The sequence below is a fragment of the Nyctereutes procyonoides genome, unplaced genomic scaffold (genome assembly GCF_905146905.1).
Source record: "Nyctereutes procyonoides isolate TBG_1078 unplaced genomic scaffold, NYPRO_anot_genome, whole genome shotgun sequence".
NCBI classification, from domain to species: Eukaryota; Metazoa; Chordata; class Mammalia; order Carnivora; family Canidae; genus Nyctereutes; species Nyctereutes procyonoides.
Genome location: NW_026575031.1, coordinates 9,880,796 through 9,901,796, shown reverse-complemented (window position 1 = coordinate 9,901,796; position 21,001 = coordinate 9,880,796). Strand labels below are relative to the sequence as shown.

The following is a 21,001-nucleotide window of genomic DNA, read 5'->3' as shown; positions in this document are numbered from 1 at the left end:
TTTTTAAGATTTTATTTATTTATTCATGAGACAGATACAGATAGAGACAGACACTCAGAGGGAGAAGCAGGCTTCCTGCAAGGAGCCCAATATGGGACTCCATCCCGGATCCCGGAATCATGCCCTGAGCCAAAGGCAGACGCTCATCCACTGAGCCACCCCCCTGGCATCCCTATAGATTGTTTTAATATGGATACTTAAAAGAGCTTTTTAATTATTTTAGCATTTATATGCAAAAGACTATGAATTCTTGCTTACACTATTAATTGGCAGGGACAGGTTTTTTTTGTTTTTTTAAGATTTTATTTTATTTATTCACCAGAGACACAGAGAGGCAGAGACATAGGCAGAGGGAGAAGCAGGCTTCCTGCAGGGAGCCAGACACGGGACCCAATCCCGGGACTTTAGAATCACACCGTGGGCCAAAGGCAGGCGCTAAACCGCTGAGCCACCCAGGGGTCCCCGGGACAGTTTTTATAGTAGACATTGCCATAATAAACTTATATTACTAGTATTTATCTAGATTGTTGAAAATACTAGTAAGTTACTTTCCGCTTACTTCAAGATTTTAGTTTTTGAGCAAACTAAAAATAGTGAAGACAGTGGTTAGACTGTTAGAGAATTAGTCTAAAGTAAATCATTTGGGATCCCTGGGTGGCTCAGTGGTTTAGCGCCTGCCTTTGGCCTGGGGCGTGATCCTGGAGACCCAGGATCAAGTCCCATTTTGGGCTTCCTGCATGGAGCCTGCTTCTCCCTCTACCTGTGTCTCTGCCTCCTCTCTCCCCGCCCCCTCTGTGTCTCTCATGAATAAATAAATAAAATATTTTTAAAAATCATTCAAAAGGGCATTGCTAGAAAAGAGGAAAAATTATACTTAAAATAAGTTGTTTAGTTACCAAAGTTTAAGAGAGCCTAATTTAAATGAGAGTAAACTCAAAAGTTAATGATTCTTTAGTCTGTAAAGACAAAATGAAAGGTATGAATTGGTTGAGTCCCAGGTTTGTTCAGTTAGATTTCTGTATACTAAAGTTAGAAGGATACTTTTGTTTTTTAATAGCTTTATTGACTAAAAAGATACATGCTTATTTGCAAAAGTTCAAATAAGAAAGAGAAGATAGGAAGTTGGGAAAGAAAAGGAGACAATCACTGTAAATGCCTATATTTAAGGATAACTGAGAACTTGTCTGTTCTCAGACATTTTTTAAGGAGACCTCTTGAAATTTGAGAAAGCAAATTTAGAAAGATGGTACTTGGAAACCCAGCCTTATTCAACATAGAATACACTTCTGATAGGTTGATTATGTGAAAAATTGTGACAAGTTCAGTAAGTCTATAATTAAAACCACAAATGGTGGTCTGTGGTAGGGAAACTAGGTATGTTTTGTGCTCTAGCTCTAATCTTTACTGGCTTACTTTATGGAATATCATTCTAATTAGCCGTTAATGTCAGAGGCAGACTCTTAGCATAAACTGTTTATGGGTGATATCACCCAGTATAGAAATTTTTAATTAGGTGGCTTTTAATCTGTTGTAAGAAGTAACCAATTCTCTTGAGCACAAAAGAAGATTAAATGGGCTGTAGATTGTAACAAAGTTAGAAATTGGGGAGGCCTTCCTGACATTAAGGTTTTAAATTTTTTTTTTTTAAGATTTTATTTATTCATGAGAGACAGAGAGAGAGGCAGAGCCACAGGCAGAGGGAGAAGCAGGCTCCATGCAGGGAGTCTGATGTGGGACTTGATCCCAGGACTCCAGGATCATGCCCTGGGCCAAAGGCAGGCCGCTAAACTGCTGAGCCACCCAGAGATCCCAACATTAAGGTTTTTAAATATTGCTTTGAACTAATGAATTCCCTTAAGTCCTTAGTAATAAAGACAAACATCCCACTCAGCTGGTTTCATTTTGTTCATTGCTGTCCTTCATAGGTTGGTATGCTGGCATATAAAATAGCTCATGATAATCTGGGATAGCAAGAAGGGACTTGGTAATTTAAACAATAGGCATGGGAAATGTCAAAGAATTTAAAATATGTGGAAAATTCCAGTATTAAAGGCTAAAATATTTTGCAGGACGGTGATAACTTGACTAGATTAGTGGTGTCTTTCAGATGCGTTGAACAAAAGCAGAGAAATGTCTGAAAGCATTTGGAGGACATTGAATAGAGGCTTTCTGAATATGAATAATTAAAGACTAAAAATAAAGGCTGTTTCTGGTTAATTGAATGCTGACTAAAGAGTTAGGAATTTATCTTCTAGTGGAAACCTTGGCTTTTTGACGAGGAGCTAACATGTTCGAAGTAATATTTTATAGGAATGTTGCTTTGGTTGTGGTATGCAGAAAGAATTGGGGGTTGAGGAAAAGGGGAGACTTCAGACAGAGAAAGTAATTGATAGGCTGTTGTAATAATCCAGGAATGAGTCATTGAAGGCCCAGATAAATAGTGGCAGTGTTGCCTATAAAATAGACTCATTTTTCCATTGGGTTGTAGGAATGCAGCTGGGTCAGTGGTGCTAAAGTAATCTATCTTTCTTTCCTTTTTTTTTTTTTTTTTAATATTTTACTTATTCATGAGAGATACAGAGAGAGGTAGAGCAGAGGCAGAGAGAGAAGCAGGCTCCTCACAGGGAGCCCGATGTGGGACTCGATCCCAGGACTCTGGGATCACACTCTGAGCCAAAGGCAGATGCTCAGCTGCTGAGCCACCCAAGCATCCCTAAAGTAATTTTTCATAAGTTTTATCTTGTGCAAAGGAAACCCTATTACAGAGAAATAATATTCAGTAAATTAATGATTGCATGTTACATTTACATATTATGGTATGACATGGAAGGATGGATTTAAAGGATTTCATAGAGATTTTAAAAAGTCTGCATAATCAGTCATAATATGAGGGATGGTTCCTGTTAAGAGAGCAGTACAGCACAGGTGACTGTTCCCGGAACCAAAATTCTATCAAATACTGCTTTGGGGTGTTTGATGCTTTGTGAGATATATTTTTACTTTTTAGGCTGCATATTTCTTCTAAGTTCTTCTTTATTAACCTAAAGGACTTGCTTTTTGGGGAATTGCTGGAGAATGAATCATGGAATGGAATGGTTACCTGCCTGACCATTTCTCTTTTTTCTGTTACTATGGTGGAATTCTTTGCCATTTATTTTATTTATTTATTTATTTTTCTCTTTGCCATTTAAAATGTGATTCTCCAGGGTGCCTGGGTGGTTCAGTCAGTTAAGCATCTGTCTCTTGAAGTCGTCTCTTTATTTTGGCTCAGGTCACTATCTCAGGGTCATGAGATCGAGCCCCAAGCCCCAGTCGGGCTCTGCTGCTTAGTGGGGAGTCTGCTTAGGAATTCTTTCTCTCCCTCTCCCCTTCTTCCTGCTTGTGTGCGCGTGCGCTCTCTCAAATCTTACAAAAAAAAAAAAAGATGTAATTCTGCAATTCTTTACTCATACTCTTTACAGTTCCTTTAGCTGAGCATATATACATTTTATCCTTTCTTTTTTCTTTTTTTTTTTTTTTTAAGATTTTAATTATTCGTGAGAGAGAGAGAGAGAGGCAGAGACACAGGCAGAGGGAGAAGCAGGCTCCCTGTGGGAAGTCTGATGCGGGACTCGATCCCAGGACCCCAGGACCACTCCCTGAGTCAAATGCAGACGCTCAACCACTGAGCCACCCAGGTGCCCCTTATCCTTTATTTCTAAAGTTTATTTTGTTTTCTCTTTACATCCCTTCAGATTACTAATTGATATGAGATGGGGTTTTTCGTTGTTTTGTGACTTTGAAGAAAAAAGTGTTAAAGTGCTTCATATGAAACATAATAAAGAATAGAAGTGGAATGGAAAAAGATGAAAAGAAAAATTTGGTTTTAAAGAGAAACTTGGTCTTCATTTAGTTCCTGGCACAGAGCTCCAGAAATTCTTGTAATTTTCTAAGTGATAGGACTATCTTTTGTTGTTCATAAGAAAGCCTTTCAGGCACCTGAGTTTATGCTAATAAGATGATTTAGGGTAGAATCCCTATATAGCCTCAGGACAGGGCTGTACACCAGGAAGACCTAGTGACTGGATGGGTGAAAGTTTCAGTCCTATCTAACCTCCTCCTGTAAAGAAGGGCTGGAGATCAAGCTCAAGAAAAGCTCTTAAACAAGATTTAATAAGCTTTCTCCTTGTAATGAGCAAGGAAGGTAGATACCTCATCTCAGTTGCATGGGGACAAGAAGCTCCTGCTATCAGAACCCTTCTGGATTTCACCTTCTGTACTGTGTTGTTTGGCTGTTCATATGTGTCCTTTATAATAAATTGGTAAACATAAGTATTTCTCTGAGTACTGTGAATAGCTCTTATAACTTAATCAAACTTGAAGGAGGAGGTCGTAGAATCTTCAGGGTACAGCTGGTGGGACAGAAACACAGGTAACAACCTGGCTTTACGATGGGCATCTGTAGTGGGGGCAGTCAGTCTTAAAAGTGGGACTGAGCTATTAATTTGTGGGATCTGATGCTGTCTCCAGGTAGATAGTGTCAGAATTGAAAGACAGTCTCTGCTGAGAATTGGAGAATTGCTTGGTAGTGGTAGGATACACATTAGGCAGAATGTTTTGCAAAGGAGCAGTGACTGAGTATGGCAGATTGTAGGTATTTTGAGGTATCAAAGGAAAGTAAGTACGAATTTTCAGATGTTAGGTTTAAGAGGAGAAGTCTGGCACAGTTCTTTTTTTCTCCCAAACTTAGTCACTTCATTAAAAGAAGTAAGCAGTTAGGGCAGCCTGGGTGGCTCAGCGGTTTATAGCTGCCTTTAGCCCAGGGTGTGATCCTGGGGCCCCGGGATCAAGTCCTGCGTCGGGCTCCCTGCATAGAGCCTGCTTCTCCCTCTGCCTATGTCTCTGCCTCTCTCTTCTCTCTCTCTCTCTCTCTGTGTCTCTCATGAATAAATAAATAAAATCTTAAAAAGAAAAATAAAAGAAGTAAACAATTAAATCACAAAGTGTCATTTTTGGCAGTTTACTAATTCTGATTAGTAAAAATTTGAAACCAAGGCCTAGTTAAAAAGTGAAGTTTTGTATCTTGACAAATGTTTTATTGTTTTTTTAAAGATTTTATTTATTTATTCATGAGAGATACAGAGAGAGGGGCAGAGACATAGGCAGAGGGAGAAGCAGGCTTCCTGTGGGGAGCCTGATAGGGGACTTGATCCCAGAACTCCCAGGACACAACCTGAACCAAAGGCCAACGCTCAATCACTTAGCCACCCAGGCACCCCGACAAATGTTTTATGTTTATATTAATTTATTGGTGACTAACCAAAATGTGTATACTGGGAATGCTCATGTATGTGAGATTTACCACTGTGCAGACATGTAGATTATTACTATTATGGCCTAGAGTGGAATGCTGGTCAGTACATCTTACTTCTGACCTCCTGTTCCTCAGGGCCTCCAAACTTTGGGCTTCTTCAGTTTGTCTGTTTTTTGGTTGTATGCTTTATGTCAGTCCTGTTGTTGATGGCCGTAATTGGAACACAGAGGATGGTAGGAGATTGGTTGGGAGCTTTGGTGAGAAGGGTTGGGAGTGAGGCTGATTTGGGCAGCAAAAGGAAAGAATAATTGAAATATTTCTTGCAGTTCTTTTCACTTTTACTTTTTAAATATATTTCTGTTTTGGTTTCCTTTTTGTTTCTTTTGTTCCCCGTCTAGAAACTCCTTTTCATTTCACTTTGCCTAAAGAAGGTGAAATTATCCCACCATTAACTGGTGCAACTCCACCTCTTATTGGTCACCTAAAATTGGAGCCCAAAAGACACAGTACTCCTATTGGTGAGTGACTAACATGTAATGATATTTAAAGCAGAATTTCTGATATACCATTCTTTATGCAAGTGATTCTTTTAGATCTGAGGAGTTGGGTCTGCCTGAAATGATTGGTTTTTGTCTTAGGAAGAATATGGTTGTGGTGTTTGATTCCATAAGTTTACTCCTGTAAGATATTGAGCGATAATGAGGAAGGAAGGAAGGAAGGAAGGGGAAGGAAGGAAGGAAGGAAGGAAGGATGGATTTATGAGGATTTTACTCTTATTACTTGCAAGGCAGTTGAATCTGGGTACTAAGCAATGATACAGAGCTATTTTTATAAGGAAGGGTCAGGAAATAGGGTAAAAGTACTATTTATTCAGTACCCTGGCTATCAGTTTGCTGCTTGATAGGGAAGGAAAACTTAGGTCCTCCTTCCCTGAAGTAGCCAGTAGTCTTCTGCATTAACCTATTTGTTTTCTCTAGTCAGTGCTGGGAGGTAACAATCATGCCGTCTGGAGTCTCCTGCTACCTATGCCTGATGCTTTGCAGATGTGGGTTGGCTGAGGGCTCATGCAGCATCCTTTGTCCAGATGCAGAAGTGGAACTGAATCCTGTTGCTCTTCTTAAGACCAGGTGTCAATACTAGTGCGTAGTTGTTGATACTGTGACAGGATCTATCCTAGGAACCCCCTCAATCCTGCAGAGCTGTGGAACCAAACAGGCAAATTGATGACCTTGAATTGTAGTTTTCATGTTTGTATTTTAGTGTTCTTCTTTCTTCCTCCTGCCTCCTCCTTACAGATATTAGTAACTATCCAGAGAGCACCATAGCAACCAGTGATGTCATGTCTGAAAGCATGGTGGAGAGCAACGATCCCATACTTGGGAATGAAAAAGGGGAGCCTGGGGCTGCCCCAGAAATGGATGATAAATTGTGTCTAAGAATGAAACTGGTCAGTCCTGAGACTGAAACGAGTGAAGAGTCTTTGCAGTTTACTCTGGAAAGTAAGTTTTATTTTCTGTTAATCTTGGGTAATTAGTAGGTACAGATTATCTGAGAAGTATTTTCTTTCTTCTAATTACAGTAATTAATACTTATATAATGATAAATGAATCTCTAGTCTTGTAGATTTAATTCATTGCTTTCGGCTAGTCACTGTCTTGTTACTGAAGATGCTTCATTTTATAATCTCTAGTGTTATGTTTCTTTGAATTAAACCTTTGTTTTTAAAGTAATCAGTTTCCATATTCAGAAACAGTTCAGGAGAGGGTAGAAAATGTAGAATTGAGGATTCACTTTGTAGGCTTATGTTGACTGTTTCTCATATTAATTAATTGCACATTGATTGGTATGGCTAAAATACAGAGAAGGTACAAAGGAGGCTGCAAAGTAGGATCCAGTTCAGAAAGGCCTTTTACATCATGCTGAGATACTGAAGAATTTTAGGTAAGGGAATAATACCAGGTTTGCTTTTTTAAAAGGCTCAGCTGAGTGTTTAAAAACTTTTGCCTTGGTGCATTATGCCTTGCCTTGCCCATTTCCTAGTCTCATGCCTGGAAAACTCAGTCTTTGTTTAACCAGGAAATAGGGTCATTAGTAGTGGAGGTGGAGATGAGGGGATGAATCTGAGCAGTACATGGAATAGAGAACCTTGGGACAAGTTGAATATGGAAGTGTAAGAAGGAGGGAAAAAGTACAGAATGAATCTACATTTGAATTAAGTTTTCATGATAGTACTCTAAAGTAGGTAATATTTCCAGTCATAAAGAGAGCTTTTAAGTTATATACCTAAGTAAGGACACACACACACACACACACACACACACATTTTTAAAATATTTTATTTTATTTATTTGAGAGAGACAGCACAAACGGTGGGGGCAAGTCGGGCAGAGAGAGAGGGACAAGCAGACTCTCTGCTGAGTGTGGAGCCTGATTCAGGGCTCAGTCCCAGGACCCCTGAGATCGTGACCTGAACCAGAGTCAGATGCTGAACTGACTGATTCACCCAGGCACCCCAATAATTTTTAAAAAATATTATTTATTTTAGAGAGCGGGGAGTAGAGAGGGGGTGAGGCAGAGGCAGAGTCTTAAGTAGACTCTGCTGAGCAGGGAGCCTGATACGTGGCTCAGTCTCAGGACCCTGAGATCATGACCTGAACTGAAACCAAGAGTCTCATGCTTGAACTGACTGTGTCATCCAGGCACCCCGCTAAAGGTCATAGTAATTGCTAAGAGGTAGTGCTAGAGTTTGAATTAGATCTATCTGACATGAAAGTTTATAATTTTTCCACCAGGTAGTTTTTAAATACTATTTTTAAATGAAGTTAGAAGAGAAAAAAAATCTTATAAAAGCGATTGTAAAGGAACAGTCAGTGAAGAGGACTAGGAGAGTATGAAAAGATGGAAGTCTATGGGGAGGAGAATTATAAGAAGGTAACAATGTTAGATGCAAAAGTGAGGGTCTGATAAGGTATAACAAAATGTACGGTGGATTTGGCAATTAGGATCCATTTGGTGATTCTAGCAAGGACTATTTCAGTATAGTGCTTTGAGTGGGAGTTATACTGACGGTAGTTGAGGATTGTTGGGGAGAAGAGGTAGCAAATGTATTCTACTTTTGAGAAGTTAATATGAGGAAGGAAGAAAAAATAATGCCAAGTTAGAAATTCAAGACTGGAGGAGATTTTTTTTCATTTTTGTGCCTAAGCATAGAGAGGCCTAAGGAAATTTATAGACTGGAAGAAATCTCCAAAAGAGAGATGGGTTAAAAATGAGGGAATAAGGGGAACAGTTGATAGATCAAAACCCTGAGGGCATTGGGAGAGGAAGCTTTCAGAGACTACAGATAGAATGGGTGGACTTGAATAAGAAGGGCCTCTCATTCTCTGGAGACCAAAGGAAAGAAGAAATTTTAGCTAATAGACTTTGAGTTCTTACGATATGTCAAGCATTTTACATGTACAGCTTAGTGAATCTCTCAACAAACCCGTGAAATAGGTTGTGTTATTATCCTCATTTTATAGGTAAGGAAACTGAGGCACAGGAAGACTGAGCACCTTACTTAGAGTCAAACAGTAAAATGGAGTAACCTGAATTCAAAGTAATTTTAAGAACTAGGGGCGCCTGGCTGGTTCAGTTGGAAAAGCATGTGACTCTTGATCTCAGGGTCATGAGTTCGAACACCCCACATTGGGTGTAGAGATTACTAAAAAAATAAATAAACTCTAAAAAACAAAAAACAGGTGCCTGGGTGGCTCAGTTGGTTAAGTGTCAAACTCTTGGTTTCAGCTTAAATCGTGGTCTCAGGGTTGTGGAGTTGAGCTCTATATTGGGCTGTATGCTCAGTGGGAAGTCTGCTGGAGATCTCTCCCTCTTCCTCTGCCCCTACCCTCCCCATCCTGTGCACATGTGCTTGCTCTCCCTTACCCCCTCCCCCAATATATAAATCTTTAAAAAAAACAATAAAAAATAAAAGTTAGTTTCAAGAACCAGAAGTCTGGGTCTGAATTACAGTGCTATCCTGCTTTTCAATGCTTATTATTATTTTTAAAGATTTTATTTATTCATGAGAGGCAGAGAGAAACAGGCTCTATGCAGGCTGCCTGATGTGGGGTTTGATCCCAGGACTCCAGGATCATGCCCTGAGCCAAAGGCAGATGCTCAACTGCTGAGCTACCCAGGCGTCCCTTCAATGCTTATTAATTTGAATCTTATTAACTCAGTAGAAATTAAAGTATTACATGTTTCCTTTTAATTATCACTGAAATCAGGTAGGGCTTATCAAGAGAGTATGTGGTAGCCTTGTTTGTTTGTTTATTAATGATTTTATTAGGTAATCTCTATACTCAATGTGGGGCTTGAACCCGTAACCTCAAGATCAAGAGTCATGTGATCTATTGACTAAGCCAGCCAGGCCCCCTCTCCCAGGCTCCCCTCCCTTTTTTAAAAAGATTAAATCTTTAGATTTGAAATTACAACTGGAAGACCTTAAATGGAGCTAACATTCTGGATGATATTACTACCTTTCCTGATACTAGGAGCACTGTATCAGACAGGCACCATACTTACAGTTTTACTCATTTCATCTTCACAACAAACCTGTGAGGTTGGTTCGGTTTTATCTTATAGATGAGGAAGCTGACAAAAGATGGAATTTATTACCAGGTTGGACTACTAAATGCTGGGGTCAAGACCTGAGCCAGGTTTCTCTTTCAGAGCCAGAGCTCTAACTAACTTTCAGTTGCTACTTTGTTTAGAGTATGTTGGATCAGAAATATATTATTTTTATTTATTTTTAAAATATTTATTTATTTATTAAAGATTTATTTATTTGAGAGAGAGGAGGACTATGAGAGCATGAGTAAGGGGAGGGCAATAGGGAGAATCAGATTCCCCATTGAGCAGGAAGCCTAACTTGGGGCTCAGGACCCTGAGATCATGACCTGAGCTAAAGGCAGATGCTTAACCAACTGAGCTACCCAGGTACCCCAGGTCATAAATATTTTAGAAATGTTTAAAAATATTTGTCATTTTCTCTAAGGCTGGAATAAGTTGTAAATGAACAAATTTTAATCCTCTGGCCTCATTAGTGACATTGCTTTGAGAATATGGGATTCTTTTCAATATCACCCTTAATTTTTTACTATAGATTATTTCTTGAAAAATGTGTTTTGTTCTTAAGGTTATCTGTCCCAAAAGCACTTTGGGAAGAACTTGAATACTTTCTGTGTGTGAGTTCTCTTAAAATTCCACACTATTTAAAATTTTTACATCAAAAAAATTAAATAAAATTTGTGCATCAATTTAAACATTTTTGCATAGTTTTTTATTAAAGTTTTTTCTTGGGCAGCCCCGGTGGCACAGCGGTTTAGCGCCACCTGCAGCCCAGGGTGTGATCCTGGGGACCGGGGATCGAGTCCCACATCGGGCTCCCTGTATGGAGCCTGCTTCTCTCTCTGCCTGTGTCTCTGCCTCTCTCTCTGTCTCTCACGAATAAATAAATAAAGTCTTTAAAAAAAAATAAAGTTTTTTCTTGTTTTAAATTTTTTATTTTCTAATATAGTTTTTTACACCTTGTATGAGAAGAGATGAATTGATTCAGAAGTTTAGTTTTCATTTTTACATATTACTATTTAGTAATTCATTTTATTATATTTATGGACAGACTGTCTTCTCTAAAAGAAAATTAATTTGATGCAAGTGAGGAAAGACTTGTACCATTAAATGATAAGAAATCTTTATGTTCACTTATTTTTACCTCTTTTTGTTACTTGTTGCAATTATTAATAGAGCAGCTTTTTAGGTGTGGTATTAACTGAATTCTGTTTCTCTTTCCTTTCTGTCCTTGCTTTTGTTTTTATTCAGAGCCTGCAACTGGTGAAAGAAAAAATGGATCTACTGCTGTTGCTGAGGCTGTTGCCAGGTAACCAGAGCTGGTTGCTATTTAGAGGAATTTAATATACAAAGCCACTCTGGTAATAAAGGGAAGATGATTTATCAATAGAGTAAAAAAACTAAAATGAAACTCCAGTATAAAGGACTTAGCCATGTGTTGAATCTAACGTAGGCTGTCTTATAATACTTTCAGTCTGATAAAGCTTTTTACTCTACTTAGAACTAATATATTTAATGGTGTTTCTCTTTCTCCCTTTTGTTCATGTGGGAGTGCCATTTTTTTCTTTTTCTGATCGTAAGACTGAGATTATTGCTGCTACTAGTAAGGTAACAAAGGATTTAACAAGAGATAGCCTTAGACCTTGTTCCTTCAAAGATTCCTGACTCAGCCGCAACCTCAGGCCATTTTCTCTTCTGCCTGCCAAGTTAACTATTGTGTTGAACTGTTACTTTTGCTTTGTCATGAATGCTGTAATGCTTTGAGGATGAGTTTGACCCCATATGAGGCTTTTGCAGTAAACTTTGCCATCTGGTGGCTGCGAGAGTAGAATTGTTTCATTGGTTTATGGCATGAGTCATCCAGCATGAACATACTTGCAGCTGTCGGTGAAATATAGGTGAGGATTGTTAAATTGGGCTTGGTAGGTACAGTAAGTAAGTAAAGCAGGCTAGGTGCAAGAGCATAGAGTATTAAAGATGATTGCCAGCTGAACATGTGTGCCCTCTTCAATTCCAGCTGATTATTACCATGCAAAAGTACAAACTTCTGTTGCCGATCTTTACATTTTTAAAGAGAAAGCTAGATTTTTTTTATTATTAATTTATGATAGTCACACACAGAGAGAGGCAGAGACACAGGCAGAGGGAGAAGCAGGCTCCATGCACCGGGAGCCTGACGTGGGATTCGATCCCGTGTCTCCATGATCACGCCCTGAGCCAAAGGCAGGCGCTAAACCGCTGTGCCACCCAGGGATCCCCGAAAGCTAGATTTAAAACAAAATTTCTTACTTTTTGGGTCAAATAAAACATGTCTGTGGACTAAATTTGACCCTCAATTGCAAGTTTCTGGCCCATGTGTAAATTCTTTGATCTGTACTTAACCTTGTTTTACGGAGATTATTCTCCTGGCCCTTGCATATTTAATCTGCAAGGTAAGCAGTTTAGGGTTCTTACTCAGTTACGTCTCTTTAATATTCTGTAGTCTTACAAGTTGAAGAAAATGGAGTATATACTTGATCTCTTTGGTTTTAGCATAATTGTATACCTGAACCTGCGCTGCTTTTGTGCCAAATGTAGGTATGAAAGATAAGGGTAAAACCTGAGGGTGGAGGGTTGGATTGGTGGATCATGGAAAGAGACAAAATTCATTGGTATTGTTGTTAACTGAATTGTACATGAGAATCTAGATTTTCAAAATCTTCAACTATTCACTTTTACAGTTGGGTTCACCGTAAGAAATCATTTACAGTAAGCTATGTTTGAGTATTGTATTTTATTTATTTATTATTTATTTATTTTTTAAGGATTTTATTTATTCATGAGAGACACAGAGACTGAGAGAGAGAGGCAGAGACACAGGCGGAGGGAGAAGCAGGCTCCAAGCAGGGAGCATGACATGGGACTTGATCACAGGTCTCCAGGATCAAGCCCTGGGCTGAAGGGGGCACTAAACTGCTGAGCCACCCAGGCTGCCTCTAAGGAGTAACTTCTTCTTCTCCTTCTTTTTTTTTTTTTTTTTTAAAGATTTTATTTATTCATGAGAGACACACACAGAGAGAGAGAGAGAGGCAGAGACACAGACAGAGGGAGAAGCAGGCTCCATGCAGGGAACCCAATGTGGAACTCGATTACGGGTCTCCAGGATCACACCCTGGGCCAAAGGCAGGCGCTAAACCACTGAGCCACCCAGGGATCCCATGTTCGAATATTTTAAATGATCACTGCTTCTTTTGCATTTAGGTGAAGCAGTACACTGTTTTAAAGTGTTGTTTGTAACTGGGCTCTGTCTAGATTACTTGCTGTCATCTTCTTTCTCAAACATTTCATTATTGAAGATTTCAAGAAGTAGAGAAAAGAGTATAATGAACCATCACATAATCATCACCCAGTGTCAAAAATTACCAACTCATTGTCAGTCTTGATTCATTTATAAATATTTCTAGCACTCTACTGGATTATTTTGAAGCTAATTCCAGCATTATATCATTTATCTATAAATATTCTAATGATATTTCTAAAGGATAAGGATTTTATTTTGAACTTGATCACAGTGCTATGCTCATACTTTCAAAATTGTCAGTGATTCCTTAATGTCATCAAATATTCAGTGTTCAAAAAAAAGTAATCAGTGTTCACATTTCTCCGATTGCCTCATTAAAGATTTTTTACACTTTGATTCAATCAAGATCCAAACAAGGTCTACACATTATGTCTCTTTAGTTAAAGTTTGATCTGATTTGTCTCATCAAATTTGATTATGTCCCTTAAGTTAAATGTCTTTTAATATATAAGAATCTCCTTCTCCCACCCCACCCCCATTTTCCCCCTAGCAATTTGTTGAAGACACTGAGTGGTTTTACTAAAAGAGTACTAAAGTTTAGACTTTGTTGATTGGATCTTTATGGTATTTGATATACTCCTCTGTCCATCTTATTTCTTGTGAATCTTCTTGAGAGTTTTCTTATTGTGGTAATTTATAACAAGTATGAAGAAAGATATTTTGCTATAGGGTGGTTTGAGGTTTAGGGTGCAGAGCAAGAATTTTATTCCCTTTGTGCCTAAAAAGGGTAATCTCCAGAGGTACTTATCCTTTCAAAACTAACACAGTATATTGCTTTAATTTATTATCTTAGTCCTCTGAAGACTGTGTCTATATTTAGCTGTGTCTGTGAAACCCAACAAGATGATGAGGCTCGAAGTCAGGATCCTCCCTCTGCACCCATCAGGTGAGCATTATTTCCATAGCTGTATTGATTTGCAGAATGGTTGGTACCAAAATCTGGAATGTACATTACTACCATTTTGTGAACTTGAGCTTACATTTTTATCTGAGGGACTGTGACATATTCTAGATAGATTTATAAATGAGCTGTCATGGGAAATTTTATTTAATATTTTATAGACACAGATTTTTGTCTTGATCTGCTTGTTCTTTCAATTTGAAATGGTTCTTCATAAATTTATGAGAGTATATCATTCTAAAAAAAAGTAAAATGTATCATTCTATATTTTTAAGATTACTCCTTTTTTCTTAGTTTTGCACATGTTGATTTATAACAAGACGTTTTGGGGTTTTTAGTCTCCCATAGGGCAAAACTGAGATGTTCACTCCAAATTTAAATCTCATCATACTTGATGGAATTAAGATTTGCCCATGACTTCTTTACTCCATAATCTCTTAGAACTTCCCTGACAGAAAAAATTTTTTTAGTTACAAAGTATTTTTTCTGTTTAAATAAAATATCTTGTTTGGGACATATAATTTTTATAATTAGTATACTGAAGTAATTAATGGCAATGGAAATACGCTTGTATTTTCATTATTAGGTGGTATTCAGTGATTTTGTAATTAGGGAATTTGATAATGTTTTGTCAGTGGGTATAATCCTAATAGTATTTTTTTTGCAACATAATTTTTATGTTCTTTATTGACATAAATAATGAGAAGAAACATTTCAGTGTTTTTATTAGCATTCTGATTATTAAATGTGAGGTTGTTGGTATTCTTGAGAATCAAATAGGTCATATTCTCTATTGTATCAAGCAACTTGTTAGGTGAAATGCCACTTTGTCTGATTTCTAAAGTGATGTAAGAATGGCCCAGCATTACTAAATTTACTGTTGGCATTGTATTGCCTTCCTATTTTACTAGAATATCTTTTTTTTTTTTTTTAAGAATATCTTAAATAGAAAGACAAGATGCTGGTGATTTTGTTTAACTTTGGTAGAACAAAGGCCTGAGAATTCAGATGGATTTGATTTCAGTTTCTCCACAGACAGACCTACACTCAGAATGTAATGGTTAGAAGTTTGTTAAGTAGGGAGATTTATTCTTACCTGTTTCACTCTGGATTAATTTTATCCAGACTTTTTCTACTAAAATTTGCTTTCTTAGCATAAGTTTCAAACCTGGCATATAGTGACCAAGGTAGGATTGTGTAGCTGGAACTAATAAAGAGAAATATGGCCCTTCTTAACAATTTATTGGATTTGTCTTTTCTTCTAAAGCTCTTTTCTAGTGCTAAAGATTCTTTCTTTATTGTTTATTGGGACATTCATATACATCTTTATGGTAGGTATTTCTCAGTTTTATGTTTAAGGATTTATGAACTTGGTAGGAGTTGGAGCAACATTTCTGGCAGTATACGTGTTACAATTAAGGCTTTGCTTTTTACCTACTGTTCTATTGACTTGGGGGGAAATGACTGTAATGTTAACATCATTCATTTGATTGATGTTAACATGAGAATGATAAATACCAATTTCTGCTTTGATAGGAATCTGCTGAATATTGCTAATGTTATAATGAGACACCTTTGGTATTTAGAGAGAGAAGAAAGTTGTTCTGATGAACTCTTTGGGAAAAAAACCCAACTTAATACTCACCAATTAAAGAAAATTTTACTTGGAAAAAAAAATAAAATTTTACGTGAGAAGTGAAATTCTATTCAGAAGTTCTACGCTCAATAAACAGCTTCTGTAAAATGTGGTAGGCTTCTTTAAGGGTGGGGAAAGGTGGTAATTGAGTTCTTTAAATAGCAGTCAAGTCCTATGCCTTCTAGCTTTTGACTTTCATTGTTCAACTGTGACATGTTAGCTGTCTGAAAGGTTCAAACATGAATATTCAGGTTATAGAACAAATGAATCAGGTCTTAATTGTTTTATGCAAGTAGTATTGATTGAGCTCTGCTGTGTATCTAGCCCTGTGCTAAGTAAATTGTATTTATGGTCACTTATAACCTTATCAGAGGTAGATTTTTCTCATCTGTCTTCTGGTGGTCTTATTCTTACATTTTCTTTATTGTATATATATCCTTATTCATTTGAGGTTCCTGACGTGACTTAAACTATTATGACCAAATTTTTACCAGGCTCTTTGGCTAGAACTCTATTCTAAACCTCTCTTTAATCTCCTCTTTTGGTAAGTTGAGCTCAACAAGATAAAATCTCAGAAACTTCTCTTTCTTATTCAATATCCAGAGTAGAGCATTTCTCTCTCTCTCTCTCTCTCTTTTCTCTCTTCTCTCTCTCTCTTTTTTTAATAAAGATTTTACTTATTTATTCATGAGAGACACACAGAGAGAGAGGCAGAGACACAGGCAGAGGGGGAAGCAGGCTCCATGCAGGGAGCCGGATGTGGGACTTGATTCCAGGTCTCCAGGATCAGGCCCTGGGCCTTAGGCAGACGCTCAACTGCTGAGCCACTCAGGGGTTCCTGAGAGCAGAGCATTTCTCAAAGAGCTCTTCAGGTTTCCTTTTTTTCTGCCTACATGTCAGCTCAGCTCTTACGGGGTCAGAGTTCCTTCCAGATTGAGACAGCTTTCTCTTTATCAGTGAGTAGTTCCATTTGTCTCTAGCCAAATACAGCAACATTTGACATGTTTTTTAGATCCATGATCATCCTAGCTATTCTTTTCTAGGTATATCTCAGTTTTATAAATTAAGAACTATGATATGCCAAACTGAAACAGATCCAGATATGGTTGCACCATGGTCAGTTCAGAATGGATTCCTTTTATCTTGATTCTGGCTGCTATGCATTTAATATAGCCTCAAAATCTTTAGTTTCTTGTTTTGTTTGTAGTGTACTGACTCATTGAACTCATAATTTATCAAAAAGTTAAAAGTTTTTAGGCATTTTTTACATGAATTTGCTACTTACACAATTAGTTTACTTAATCTGAGAGTAGATTTTTGCAGTTACTCAATGGAGAGAACATTAATTACATTAATTCTTTTGTCCAAAGTTTCTTTATTAAGTGCTTACTATATATTAAGCTCTGTGTTAGATGTTTGAAGTAGAGATGAGTAATACATGAATGTCAAGTTTCTATGTAACCTGACCTGGAGTTAACCTGGCCTTTTTATTCTGGTTAAGGACATTTAAGAAAGCCCTTAGGCACCTCAGAGCTTCATGGTATCTGGTTTGTAGGAGACATGAATCAAATGCTTGTGGGATAAATGAATACATTACTGATAGCCAAATGGGAAGACTAACGAAAAAGGAGTAGGTTGTACTTTGAGAGCTTTGAGGAATCAAGTCATTCTGAAATTGTTAGTTGTAAGATCACTAGTATATCTCTCAAAGCTAGAATCTCATCTATAAATCTATCCTGTATATATTGTTTCTTTTCCTAAAAATATTGATTGAGGTGGAGGGTAAAAAGTATCCAGAATGCTAGGAGTCATTTAAGGACTGTTAGAACCAAAAAAAGCCTAAATAAGACATCTTGACCTAATTGAAGTTTTTGAAGTAGATCCCTAAACTGCCTTCATTGACTGTGACTTTAGTCATGGCTTTATATCTTCTTGTTTACCTTATTCTCCTGTGTCAAGTTTCAGAATTCATAACTAGTGAAGGGAAGAAATTTTATGACTGTTTTATCATCATGGTGGGATAATCCTTTGTATCATTATTTTTTTAAGAGTGAAATTATGTTGGGGCATCTGGATGGTGAAGTTTGTTGAGTGTCTGATTCTTGGTTTCAGCTCAGGTTGTGATCTCAGGGTAGTGAGATCCAGCCCTGTGTCAGGCTCTGCACTCAGGCAGAGTCTGCTTGAGACTCTCTCCTCTTTACCTTTTGCCCCTCCCCACCGTGCTCTCTCTCTAAAATCTTTTTTTTAAAGGAAATTATATTTAAAAGCCTTATAAGGTGATATGCTCAGTCACCTTATTTTCTCCCTTCCCCACATTTCTCAGATTGACAAATTATGGTTCCTCTTGCCATTACACACACACTCACACTTGCTTACTTGACATGGTTTCTTTATATGGTTGATTTTTAGGGGGAACTCGCTCAGTTTTCCAAGTACTCAAGATGAAGAAGAGAAGGAAAAATTGGAAGGTGAACAAAGGACCAGGCAGAGTCAACAGCCTGTGAAGCCCAGTTGTCCTGTCAAAGACCCTCCTTCTATCTCCCAGCAGGTGGCCACACAGGGGCCATCCAGTCCTCAAGGGGAAGCAATGGAGACAGATGTGCTAGAAGGCCAGAAAGAAGGACAGAATACCAATCAGGAAAAACCTAGTAATGCCTTGATTGAGAGACCCAGCCAAAATAACATAGGAATCCAGACCATAGAACGTTCCCTGTGGGTCCCAGAAACTGTTTCAGCAGCAACCCAGACTGTAAAGAATGTGTGTGAACAGGGGACCAGTACGGTGGACCAGAATTCTGGAAAACAAGATGCCACAGTTCAGACTGAGAGGGGGAGTGGTGAAAAACCAGTCAGTGCTCCTGGGGATGATACAGAGTCGCTCCATAGCCAGGTGAGAGAATGTATAGGGTATCTTAGGGCCCTGTTTTTGACCTTATGGATTCCTGGAGAATTTAAGTTGTGGTACTTGTACCTAATGGTAATTCTTAACAGTGTTGTACAGACCAGTCATTCAAAACAAAAACAATTTTTCTAGGCTAGAGATAGGGTAGTCCAAATTATGGGTAGCTATAGCCAGTAGAGTCTTTTAGGAAAAATGAAGTAGTGCTGGAATTTGTCAAGTTTTCTTAGTGGAAGAGAAAGCCAGGAATATAGTTTGGGCCCTATAATATTCTCCATTTAATCTTTTCCTTCTGCCACTATTTTTCATCCTCTGTTATGAGCATCATAGCTTATGGCTTCCCTCTCGAGTCTGTTTCACCAAGGTTCCCAGGAACTGAGAGAGTATGAAGCAGAGGAGAAGGCAAAGAGAAGCATGAAAGATAGTGTACCACTGTATAGAAACAACAGTAAGAGGAATAGAGAAAGAAAAGAGGAAGTTCTTAGGTCACTAGGACTGCAGAAAGAGGCTATAGCTAGACATAATGGGAGGAAAAGGATTGGGGTTAATGGAAATAAGGCTGGAGGAGCAACAGGTTCTTGGGAATAGAGTAGGGAAGTGTAGGTAGTAAAAACTGAGTGGGTAAGAAGTGGTGGTAGAAGTGTACATATTAACAAATAAAAGGAAGTTCATAAAATTTCGGCAGTTGGGTTCCATGGCAGGGAAAATCTGGAAGTTACTAATAGTAGTTAAATTGTCTTTGCAGTTGTTCTGGTAGATTATCTTCAGTTGGTATCTTTCTAGGAAAGCTTCAGTAGTGATGTACCTCTTGTTTTAATTGTCCAAGTTGTTTGTTTTATAAAGATAAAATAATATAGTTCCTCATTATTGAACACCTAGAGTTTATCAGCATTGTGCTCAAGACAACCCATGAGGTTGGTATTATAATTCCCATTTCACAGGTAAAGAAACCAAGCTGAAGAGAGGTTAAGTAACTTGCCCAAAATTTTGCCATCAGTAGGTGGCAGACCTGGAATTTGAACTCAGCATGTCTGACTTCAGAATCGGTATTCTTTTCATTCTGCTATGTTGATTTTCTATTTATTAATCATGGCCTGTGTAGTCTTGTTCTGTTTATCCATTCCTCTCCAGGAACTCCAGAAATTGTTAATATTATTAGCCTTTTAAGGTAACATAGGTCTATGAGACCTAAGGCGTAATCATTTTGTACAGATGAAAATTAGCATAGCCTTTTGAATGTAGGGGTTATAGTAGACCAGACCCCATTTTCCGTCTGCTTTTACTCTTTTTTTTTTCTCTTTTTTTAAGATTTTATTTATTTATTCATGAGAGACACAGGGAGAGAGAGAGAGAGAGGGGCAGAGTCACAGGCAGAGGGAGAAGCAGGCTCCATGCAGGGAGCCCGATGTGGGACGTGATCCCGGGTCCCCAGGATCAGGCCCTGGGCTGAAGGCGGCGCTAAACTGCTGAGCCACCCTAGCGGCCCTGCTTTTACTCTTAGTGTTTGCATTCTGCTACATAATAATTTGGTTTCCCTGCCTTCATAAAAAGAGTTAAACTTGATCCTAAAGATAGCAATCTTGTTGAAGCCACTAGATTATATTTTCCTTTCTTCCTCTGTAAAATAGGGAAACAATCTGCTCCTATCTCATTATAATGATAGCAGGAGCCAGTGAGCCAGAGTGCTTAGGCCTAGGCTTTGGAGGCAGATCACTTCATTTGGGGTATTGTGAGGATTAAATAAGATAAAGCATGTAAAGCCCTTAGCACTGGGCCTGGCACATAGTTAATGCTCAATATATGTTGGCTGCTGTTGCTACCTATTGATTATTATTATTTTAAATATTGTGATGTGATGATACTATACTACTGTGTCATACAGAGTGAATATAACATATTTAAGAGCTAATTGCTCCTGTTAAAGAAAGGTGCTAGAAAAACTAGGTGGTGCATAGGTGTAGTTTCACTTGGGAAAGATGAAAAGTTCTGGAAGTGGATATGGTGATGTTTGCCAGTGTGAATGTACTTAATGTCATAAACTGTATATTTAAAAATGGTTACAATGGTAAATTTTATGTATAAACTTTACAATGAAAATTATAGATGGGAGGGGATCCCTGGGTGGCTCAGTGGTTTAACGCCTGCCTTTGGCCCTGGGCATGATCCTGGAGTCCGGGGGATTGAGTCCCGCGTCAGGCTCCGGGGCCTGGAGCCTGCTTCTCCCTCTGCCTGTGTCTCTGCCCCTCTCTCCCTCTCTCTTTCTCTCTATGTCTATCATGAATGAGTAAATAAAATCTTTAAAAAATATATATAGATGGGGT

General features: G+C 38.2%; 1 protein-coding gene across 4 annotated transcripts in view; it reads left to right on the top strand.

Moving 5' to 3' along the window:
• The window catches only part of TP53BP1 (tumor protein p53 binding protein 1), a 96,054-nt gene that overhangs the window by 56,062 nt on the left and 18,991 nt on the right, over positions 1 to 21,001 (top strand). For 2 of the 4 annotated variants that reach the window (XM_055316637.1, XM_055316634.1), the window contains exons 14-18: positions 5,692 to 5,811; positions 6,589 to 6,792; positions 11,156 to 11,213; positions 14,038 to 14,130; positions 18,191 to 18,671. In XM_055316637.1, the coding sequence (XP_055172612.1) occupies positions 5,692 to 5,811; positions 6,589 to 6,792; positions 11,156 to 11,213; positions 14,038 to 14,130; positions 18,191 to 18,671 (956 nt within the window). Of the gene's footprint in view, positions 1 to 5,691; positions 5,812 to 6,030; positions 6,421 to 6,588; positions 6,793 to 11,155; positions 11,214 to 14,037; positions 14,131 to 18,190; positions 18,672 to 21,001 lie in introns of those variants that run through there. The other 2 variants (XM_055316638.1, XM_055316636.1) reach the window with 2 other exon arrangements.